General features: G+C 50.9%; 1 protein-coding gene across 1 annotated transcript in view; it reads right to left on the bottom strand.

Moving 5' to 3' along the window:
- Positions 1-330: 330 nt before the first annotated feature.
- LOC144169533 (uncharacterized) overlaps positions 331-11,049 on the bottom strand; it is a 42,151-nt gene continuing 31,432 nt past the window's right edge. Inside the window, exons 6-7 of the mRNA XM_077698750.1 lie at positions 6,020-6,116; positions 331-779 (exon numbers count right to left, since the gene is read on the bottom strand). Coding sequence (XP_077554876.1) covers positions 665-779; positions 6,020-6,116 — 212 coding nt within the window. The 3' untranslated portion in view covers positions 331-664. The remainder of the gene's footprint in view (positions 780-6,019; positions 6,117-11,049) is intronic.

Raw genomic sequence — 11,049 nt, 5'->3', positions numbered from 1 at the left:
TGAAGCACGAAGCATTCTAGCGCGAAGTGTTGGAAAACGAGTGTCCCGGTGTTTCAGCACCGTGACTACACGATACTATAACGACATGAGACGCCGAAAGCCCGAGCCCCTAAGGGGCTTCTAAAAGTTTAGTGTGTAGGGTTTGATTTGCAAAGCTGAAAACCGCGCGAGCGTTTCTTTGGCATGCGAGTTTGTTGCGACGCTGATAATTGACTAATTGGTGTAAAGTAAGGAATATATTAATGAAGACAGATTCCACTGAACGGTCATAACGAGCTTTATTTTCTCGTTATTTCGGTTGACAGGAGGCTGACACAAGGTATTTCGGTTGACAGGAGGCTGACACAAGGACACCGTAAAATCAAAGCGATTTGAGGTGAACAATCATTATTGCGTAGAAATTTTTTTTCAGGCTTTCGTGTGCATGGATGTGAGTGTACATCAGAGCGCAGCCGTAGTTACAAGGACGGGTGGGCAGAGAGCAAGCAAAATGATGCCACGAAAATTAGCACAATGTCTCGCTTTTCAGAGCGGGGTAGCTTAAGAAAAAAATAGCAACGCGACAGGTGAAAGAAATTTTTTTTTCTCTCACGGAGGCTTTTTTTTTTTTTTCTTCAGCGGATTCACAGACACTCAGCTTGGTGACCCGTCTCGCGCCGGAGGGCTACAGGATCTCCTCGACGCGGACATCTCCTGCTGTTGTGGCCGTCTTTTGACCCTTGTTGCCGGTAGAACGACCTTTGTGATCAGCCATCCCCGTAGCTGGGGCGCCATCGTCACTGGACGAAAAAAAATATGGAGAGAGGGGTAAGGGGTAGATAGATATACTATGAGCAAGGTGGTGACATGCACGTGCGTAGATATACTGTTCTTGGCACATGCATACCCAGGTAGCCCACTCTTTGTAAAGCCACGATGTAGAGCCATGGACAAATGAAACGCGAACACGAAAATACGAACCAGAGCCCCCAAATAGCGCGATTTCTTTCCAATCAAGTGAAAATGACGAGTGGCTTAGTTACAAAGACACAGTTGGGAATTGTGGATTTCCAAAAATATGCCAATAGCGCGCCGTCATTGGGCCTCAACGAACAGTGTTTTTCAATTTCACGTGTTCTGGTTCATGTTTTCGCGTTCGCACTTCATTTGCAACCATGACTGTACGTCGTCAGTTCATGATAACAATTTGGCAAACCGTAGAATTCTGGGCCCCCGCTGCAGTCGTGTAGTGGCTGAGGCATTCAGCCATTCTATGCAGGGTTGTGGCACGGGTACTCTACTGGCGAAGGCACAAACAGAAACATCCCCGACTTCGAGCTTGCAGCCATGGTAAATTAATTCAGGTCCATGGTGCGCCTCCCGAGGCAAGGGTTTCATTCGCACGTAAAACGCCGATTTCGATTGTCTAATATATAGCAACATTTACAGGGAGAATTCATTATAGAGGCTATCCCCATTGATGTACCCATTACATCTGAAAGCTGTCGTAAGAGCACGGCTAAGCTGCCTTCGCTCGATGGAGATCCAGCGTTAAGCGTTGCTATGTTGAAATTCCAATGGCGTCCGGTGATTGCCAGCTCCTTCTGCTGAATTGCTATTCTGGCTGCAGCCTTGAGCGGTGGGTTCTACGCAGCTGCTGTAAACTGAGGGTCGCAAGATTACTTTAATCGTTGCAAGGCTACGACCGAATTCTGGTGCCATACCATAATTTCATCGGCACTTCCACTCTGTGAAGAAGGACGACCAGCGAAGTTGTTATTTTTTGTTCTAAAATGAGGAATTATATAAATGTATGCCTACAGCGACAATGGGCGTGCCGGAAGCGGGAAGCAGCTAAGGCCGATCGTGCGTCCGTCGATGAGCTTGGCCTGTAGCAGACTACCGCTTCTACAATTTCTCCCCAACATGCCTTGCCTGCGGGGCCCTCGACACGCACTATCATTCCTTGTGCGAGTGCCCAGCAGACCCCTTTCCCCCCCTTCCTTCCCCCTCCCTCTGGGAGCAGGCGCTGCGCGACCCGGAGGCATCGAGTCAAGGCTTGGTGACCACCCGGGCACTGGCGGTCGCGGCGGCCCTGTGGACCGCCCCCACCTCCATCACCTGATCCCTGAGCATAAATAAAGTTGTTTCTATCTCTCTCTACAATTTCATTACAGGCAACACACAGACGCTGCTGCTCGCCGTCGGCGCGAACGCGTAGTGAACTGGGTCGAGAACACGTAGACTGCGGAGTGAAGCTGTGAAGCCGAACTTTGTCAGTCGATAGCCTGTTTTTAGCGCCGGGGTGCTCAGTGAGCGCACCCATGTTTCAGATGACATGCACCCGCACCCTTAGTCTTTACACTATCCCCTCTCCGCACACCCTCCCACCCTGCTTGCAGCGAACGAGCAATTAGACGCAGTCACTTTTACTTCGAAGCAGTATATGTCGAACCCCCCAGGAGTGGTATTCCAGAAGGCCCGAGATTGAGCGAAACTCGAGAGACACGAGCTCTGGCGTCGCCCACGTCACATGATAATATTTCAAGGCGGAGTTCAATTGCTTTAAAATCCGATTCAGGCTATTTGCTGATGAATGAGGTGACGTAAGTGGTTCAGGGCAGCTTCAGTGTAAGGTCCTGCCACAGGTGAGCCGAAGGGCTCCGCCAAGGCTCAAGGAATCGGCGCCATGGTTGAAAAGAGGCGCGGCCATGGGCGAGTCCCAAGTCTGCAGTAACAGGTAGGAATAGGTGCGCAGTCGAGATGTAGGCTGGCGGTCTGACGGGAGCGCCTCGGCGAGTCATTCTTGTATTACGCGGCGTACCGTCGTATGCGAGTGGCACCAAGGCGGGGATGCGAATGCATGAAGGTTCAGTTGAAAGGCAACCTCCTCGCGCGCAAATTGTTCAATTTGTGGAAAAAAAGGTGCCAGTTCGCAAGCGCTTAAAGTGACGCCCGATGCGGCTCGTCATCCTGTGAGGAGGGCTGATGGGTAGAAATGTGCTGCTTCCTGAGCTCGTTGTAGCTAAGACACAATTTAATGACTTCTCCAATTGACTGCGGGTACTTGCTGAGCAACATCTGGAAAGCGACGTCCTCGATGCTTTTTAAGACGTGCTTGAACTTCTCGGACTCAGGCATAGCAGGATTAACGTGCCTGCAGAGGTCGACAACGTCCTCGATGTAGCTCGTGTACGTTTCATTGGCAAGCTGTACGCGCCCGCGTAAACGCTGTTTCGCCCGAAGCTTGCGAATTACGGGGCGATCGAACCCATCTACGAATCTTGTTTTGAAGGCCAACCAAGTTGGCATGTCGGCTTCAGTGTTTCGAAACCACAGCACGGCTACTTCTGTAAGGTAAAAGCCGACGTTAACACGCTTCATCGGATCATCCCAGCCGTTATGGGCACTCGATCTTTCGTATGGCGAGAGCCAGTCTTTTGCGTCATGGTCGTCGGTGGCGGAGAACATGGCAGGGTCGCGGTGACGAAGGGACCCGGAGCACATGATGGGTTCATGCTGCGGAGGCGCCATTTCGTTATCAACTTCTTGGTATACTGGCTTTATTATTCGCCTTCTCCATAGTTGCAGGCTGGAAAGTCGTAGGGGAACTACACCTCCGCCACACTATAAGGGGGTTTATAGCTGGAGGTCACCAAGACACTTGAAAAGAGACGGAGTCCAAAGACGAGCAAGGCAGCGCAGGCCCATGTCTCGGTGCGTTCTTAGAGCCACGTGATGCGTGCCTTGCTTGTGATGCTTGACCTTGCGCCTACCATAATCATCTGGCGCATAACAGCCCTTTCTCCGGCACATACCCCGGCGGTAGCACGCGAGAGATCGGCGCACGCTAACCACATGGCATGTCTTGTCGTCGGTGACTGCGATCTCAAGTACTTATTATATATATATATATATATAATTGCCCATGGCTCTGCTTATGTCATGTCTGTCAACTCGACGGCACAAAGCCAGGACGTCCTCGATATAATGAGGTGTACGTGTGTACTTTTCGTGAGCCTGCTGAACACGGATCTCCCCATCTCCCCTCCAAAAACTTTTAAAATATAACACCCACGTAGCCGATCTCACTCCTTCAATGGTCCTCAGCCATTTCAACGAGTAAAAACCCTGCGTTCTTCATACAGATGCCACTGGACACGGAATAGGTGCGTTCCTTTCGCAACTAGACACTCACCTTCGAGAAAGGGTTAATGCATGCGCCAGTCACTCACTGATGCCTGCCGAGAAGAAGTATTCCATCACTGAGCAGGAGTATCTTTCCGTTGTTTTGTCAATACAGAAATTTCTCCCGTATCTATACGGCCGCCCTTTCAGTATTGTGACGGATCACCATGCACATCTCCTGGCTGTCGTCTCTGAAGAACCTCTCCGGACGTATTGGCCGCTGGATACTATGCCTACAAGACTTTACCGTGACGTGAAAGTCTGAAAAGAAATACCTAGACGCAGATGCCCTCACACGTTGCCCATTGGTAGCGTGTCTTCACTCGGTGCACACTACACCATGGTACTCGTCGATTACATGGACGTTAAGAGCCTCTCTGTTTTTTTTTTTTGTCCGTCAGAGAACAGACACCCGTTGCCGCACAATATTGGACCATATCACCGATGCAACACAACCACTCAACAGTCATCGGCGCTATCAGCTGATCCAGTTTAAGCGGCTTGATGGCGCATTACCGTTCCGCTCGTCTGCCGTATGGTCCAAAATGAGTTCCGTTGTTCCCCGATAACTTCGCTCGCATATTTTAGCTGATCTGCGCGTTGACGCTATCGCTGTACACTTGGGCTCCCAGAAGACTTATGATCGTGTCCACACTCGTTTCTTCCGGCCCGGACTGTGTGGTGCTGTAGCTCGCGACGTCGCGTGCGTCCCTTGTCAGCAGCAAAAAAACGCTCTGCATAGCCACCTGCTGAACCCCTACAACCGCTTTCCTGCCCGGATACATCTTTCGGAAAGGTTGTAATCGATTCGTGCAGATCCCCACCTCCGGAAGATACCACCGGATTGTTCCTGCGGTGGATCACTTAACGTGATATAGCAAACGTCCCCTGTTCGTACCAGCTGCACTTCAAATTTCACACTTCTTTTTACAGGTGGTCGTCTTGCACCGTGGCACCCTCCGTGTACGCTGACGTACTAAAGGCCTCAAGTACTGTCCACAAGACGACCTCACACACACACACACACACACACACACAGACAGACACACACACACACACACACACACACACAGACACACACACACACACACACACACACACACACACACACGCGCGCGCGCGCGCGCACGCACGCACACGCACGCACGCACACGCACACGCGCACGCACACGCGCACAAACACACAAATGGGAATCACTAAATAAATGGAAATCACTACGCTCACATGCCGAATTGTTTCGGTGTCTGCGCTTGTGTAGCGAGGTGGTGTAGCCGAGAGCTAGCTCATAAGGATGGCTAGGTTCTGCTCTCTAACCCTTCGAAAGACGCTCCTCTACGTTTTCTTTCTGCTGACGCATGGCCGGGCTACAGCGGCGGAATTCGCCACTCTAACACGGCCGTGGTCGACGCTGCTGCGTTCGGTACGCTGCCCCCGCGAATACAAGGTAACGGCTGGCACAATCTGATTTCACTCTTTGTAGAGCCACGTGTGTGAATTCAAGTGACTTCGCATGGGCAATTGTCGTGGGTGTCTTTACAGCTTTGCTTTCCAACCACCTTCAAAGCGTGGATTGGTGCCAATTTTCTTTATTTTGCCTCGTGACCTGAGAACCAACCACCACACGGCTCAGTACTGCACTGCATTTTCTTCTCCGCTGTAGTGGTTGTATTCACTCCAGTGCGCAGAAGTTGCCCTGTGATATTTGCTGTCTGTGGAAATTAGTGGGCAACATGTTTAATAGGAGCTTGTACTCATATCTAACAACGTTCCCTGTATACATTTGTCGCATCTTGTCGCGCCCTTAAGACTCGCGGAAGTTTTGGCTGCAAGCTGATGAGCGCAGATGCTTACCCCTGCTGGATGAGGGAACCGCCGGTGTGGTTTCCGGTCACCTCCTCTAGGGTGTCGTTTAGAGGCCCAAGGAAGCGGACGTCCACCATTTTCCATTCTGAAAGGAGATCACCGGTACGCACTGTCACGCATCTCATGTCATGGCATCACCTGTACATAGAACTCCGACGCGTCGCCAAGTCTCAGGACTTGACCTGCCATGTGCATCGCATTGTGTACTCATTTCCGTGTCGCGTGCGGGTTCTGTGGATTCGACGTTTGACGCCTGCCCACGCCGACGCTGGCGCGGTCTGCAATCACGAAGGTTACTATGCCGGTACTGCTGCTACTGTTATCGAAGAGTGACACCCTCTTCATTCACAAGGAATCTCTCCGGCGCTCCACGCTTGCCCTTCTTTCTCCGCGTGGGTCGGACCTTCCTGGTGTTTAACCCGCCGCGAGGAGGTGGCGCTTCGGAGAATTCGCGTGGGTGCAGCTTTGACCCCTGCGATAAAGACCTCATGAAGGACGCAAGTTCCCCCAGAAACATGCCCCTTATTTGATGCCCCTGCCACTCAAGCGACTCTGGACCACCTCCTGGGGACATGTCCGGGTCTCCAGACAGCAGGAGTACGCCACATGAGGGCCCTCAGGTATGACCCAGGGGCGCTATCCGAGAAAGCCCGAGTTTCACCTGCTCCCGAGTTTGCAGCTGCTTGGGTTATGAAAGTAGATATAGAGGAGCATTCCATACACCTCGAGCGAAACCGCTGGAATCGCGCGCAGCACGCCTGGCATAATCAGCGCGCTGTATTGGGACCGCTTACGTTTAAAAGTACGGCTTGTGCTATCTTCCGCATGCAGTCCCATCTGAAATCGACCTGCAATACTCATTCCCTAGCATAAACTAGATAACCCCGCTGCTACTTTGAAATCCCCAGCCTGGCTGTTGGCCACGCCCGGCGTGGGGCGGTCCGTCTGTTCTTCCACTGAATTATGTTTGCTACTTGGCTTGAGGGTAGTCCTAGTGCACCTCTGCGCAAGCATAAACCAAGTAATCAAAGGGGTCCACTGTAGCAAACAGAACGCGCCCTGCTCCCGACCATTATTATGGCTTTTGTTTACGGCTTGCTTGGGTGTGCGCGGCGGGCGCTTATCAGAAATCCCCCCGTGTCAAGAGCGTGTTTGAACATTGGCGAGGGCGTTTTAGACGCTGAAGTGTCAATTGTCATCGACTGTGTTTTCACGGTGTATGAAGAAGGCTCCCATGGTAAAATCGTGTTGTCTTGGCCTCTCCTATCGGCTCGTGCAATAGTGAACTCCACTTCTAACCGAACACCCCCGCGACTGTGGCACCATTTTTGTTTTGTGCTAAGTTGTTGTCGCTGCTAGCGAGCATCAAATGAAGACTTCGTGGCTACGACTCTACGCCCACACAAAGTGGACGCCATGGGTGGGTGTGGCTTCGGTTGTTACGCCGCGTCCGCGAATGGGCTGGGTGTGTTTGACTGACATTAGAACTCGGAGGAAACTCGGTCATGGTTTTGCACGGCCGAGCTGGACTCGGGACGCCCGTGGTGGCCGCTTCTGTGGCGTGGTTTATTTTTATGGTCGCCGTAGCAGGCATATTTCTTCCCCGACAGGTCTTTTAAACGAAGGGGGAATTTCGAGCTCGTTTTTAGCTCTCGAAAAGTGATGTGCATTGGTTGTGCAGTCGGCTGGCGACGGACCCCCGTTTGCGACGACTTAGAGGAAGCTTTCGCTCCATGACCCTCGAGGAGCAAGTGTAGTGCGCGCTGCGGTTTTACGCGACGGGCAGGTTCTACAGAAGCGTTGGTGGCGACCGCACCACCGACCGCCACCAGTCGACCGTCAACCGATTTGTGCGCAATACGATCAGTGGAGACGTGTTTCCCAGACCTCATTTTTCTTTTAGGTGGTTTGGCGGACATGGCTTCCGCATGCAGGTTCCTACCGCGCGTCTATCCGTATGCAGCCAAAGCGTGCGCTTCAGTTATCGTCTGCTCGCTAAACAATCGAGCGAAGCTTTGTATGACTGTGCGTTTTGTTTATCATCAGCGCTGCAGACAGACTCCCTCAAAGGGCTGCGTGACGTGCATTTCTTGTGAAAAGGTTACTGGCAGGCCAGCTTATACGTATTACATATACTGCCAAGGAGACAGTCGACCCACCGATAGTCGGTTGAGGTGGTTTATTCGCAGGGGTGAAGCGAATAGGAACGCAGGTCCCAGCGTTCCTTCTAGCAGGTCCCAGCTCGTTTCTCGCGCATGCACCTTATGAGGTTCATCTTCTTCCCCTGGCACGTCTTTGGCGCATATCCTCGCGTCTGGATTGGACATAATCCTACATTCCTCTTCCACAAGGTTGATGTTGTGCGGCGCATACCCCGATAGCTTTATGGCCTGTTGCATCTGTTCATTATCCTCGCTACAATACAATCGACGGCGCGTGCCTATTGTCAGAGGCGATCTTTACACATTTCAACGGGTTTTGTTCAGCGTCACCGTCGTATGGCAGGAAGCAGAGCATGGAAAGCGAGTAAAGGAGAGAACCAAGAATTGAAGTAACCGCGTGACGCCAGAGAGAGGGTAAGCGGGAGTGGGAAGGGCGCGAAAGAAGGGAGGGTTATGAGGGGATTAAGCTCTATATAAAAAAAAAACGGCTGTGGAGAGCTTATTCGAAAAAAAGCCGTGAAGAGCAAAATAAAATAAAGCAAACAAATGTGAAAAGTTGTTGTCCTTGTTGCTATTCCTTCCTTCGTAACACATACCCACTTGGGGGATTTGCCCGCAATTGGGAGCTTTGAGGAGCTAATGTGAGGAACTAACGTGCCCGGTTCGCCAAATTCATAACACTGTAAATTTGAAAATCAACAGTTGTAGAATAGTGCATGCAGAGTGAAGCCCGAACGTGATGTCACGGGAGTAGGACAGGTGCACACCACCCTCGCAGAACCCCGATTCTAGGCAGGCTGTGGCGTGTTCGAGCCTGCTTGCACACTAAGACGAACAAATGAAATTGAAGAAATTGACGGAAACACGTAATAACAGAAAAGAAGCCGTTTAAATTAATCCGTGCCAAAAGATAAAGAAAGAAAAGCGAGGAAAAAGGCGCATGTAAAATGTATTATAAAAGAAGTTGCTAATACGTATCGCCAGGCTTTCACCTTAAAAGCACTTAGGCCGACTGGACTGCACCGAGGAAATTTTGCGTCTAAAAGCGGAGGGTTTCGATAACGTAATACGAGCAGCAACTGTTTTGAATGGGGCGCGCTTCTATCACCCGCTTTATTTTTTTTTTTTTTGTCCGTCGGCCATAGACACGTGATTGCACTGTCTGCCACCGACGGCCCAGAAACTACTAAGGACGAAAAATTTCAAACAAAAAGCTGCTATGAACGCCTGGAATAAAAAAAAATATGAACTTTGCAGTGAAATACAGATTAATAAAGTAAAAGTACAATAAAATAAAGTAGTTGGATTTGCTTGCCCCCAGTAGCCACCAGTGCAGCAGTGGAACGAGAGAACGCACTGAAAGATGTGCCACGCCCCAGTGGCGCGTCCTTGGAGCGCGCTGCCCTGCTGCAGACCGATTACGCCACCTCAATAATCAGCAAAAATTGCCTTCATCTCCCCGCGAGGGAACCCTGGTGTGATGCGGCGCATCTGGGGGTTCAATTGGCGTTTCCATTGGGTTGAAGGAGAGGAGACCGCGGAGGAGAGTCGCGCATGCGCGCACATGCGCACCGGAGCAGCTGTTAACGCAGCGTTAACGCAGCGAAGCGCGCGCCAACCAAGCGCGCCAGCTGTCGTTATGCTAATACGCCGGAGTGAGAGTGTTGCACACAGCTGTGGGAGAAGCGAACGGAGGAGGGCTGCGGACAGACGCCGCCGCCGCCGCCGACGACGACGACGCAGGAGGGACATGCCTCAGAGCAAGAGATGCGCCGCATCTAAAAGCATGAATCGCATTTTTAAAGCGTTTTAACCCTGCCCCGAAATATTATCATGAGCTTATTATTATCACCACAGCTCCGCCTTGCCCGAGTTTCGCTCAAACTCGAGCCTTCTGGAATAGGACGACCACCTGACCTTCGCCGCTCGACGCACGGTCCCCAATATCGGCCACTCCTGAACTTTATTGTGTAGACGGGACTACTTGAGTTTCAGTTTATTCCTAACAGCCTACTTGTGCAATAAAAATAATGTCATTGCATGGATACTAACCGCGGCATATCCACCGCGACCGCATTCCTACAAAGAAAATATAGAGGAAAATTTTCCTTATGGATCCGTAATGGTCATTCTAAGCTAGCTGTACTGAAAACTGAACGCTAGACCTTTAGCTCGATGGCCCCACTGCGCGCGAATATGATACAGGCATGCTTGTTCCGTAAAAGCAATGCGCCTGATCAATTTCCGGTCACATGAACGCAGTCTAATGGAAGTTAGGGGCCCTATTCTCGATTTCGTGAATTCTATGTGAATTCGCCATGTTTTTTGCTTAGGCAAAACGTAAACTAACAGTGTCGTGTGTCCGTATAGGAAGACATTCAATGTAATTTAACGCACAGCTTACACATATCACCACAAAGCTATCAGGTATTGCGCATAAAAGATAGAGAAACACTTGCTACGTATTGCAAAAATTAGGGCGGCAGCTCAGGCGGGCGAAAGAAACAGTTCTTAAAACTAAAATAAGCGTCAACCCTACAAGGCGATCAAGTAACATAGATCCAAATGTGAAAGAACATAAGACTTTCTTATATACACTAGAGAGTAATCTCGCGCTATAGCGTCTGTGCGGCTAATATCAACGCCGTCGGTGTCATTATGGGCCGTCATTGTACCGAACGCTCGCCTTAGTTTCGTCATTGGCTCGGATTGAAACGTTTTAGTGGCCGTATATCCGACCACAGTTCCACAAAAAAATTGGGCCCATCTCCCCGCGAGGGGGACTCGAGTAAATGCGTCGCATAGGGGGTGGGTGTATTGCGTTAACGTTTAGTGCTTGGGGAGTTGGTGGTAGTG

The sequence above is a fragment of the Haemaphysalis longicornis genome, unplaced genomic scaffold, assembly GCF_048455015.1.
Source record: "Haemaphysalis longicornis isolate Haplotype H1 unplaced genomic scaffold, Haemaphysalis longicornis Haplotype H1 scaffold_1, whole genome shotgun sequence".
Classification (NCBI taxonomy): Eukaryota; Metazoa; Arthropoda; class Arachnida; order Ixodida; family Ixodidae; genus Haemaphysalis; species Haemaphysalis longicornis.
This window is presented reverse-complemented; position numbering and strand designations above follow the sequence as displayed.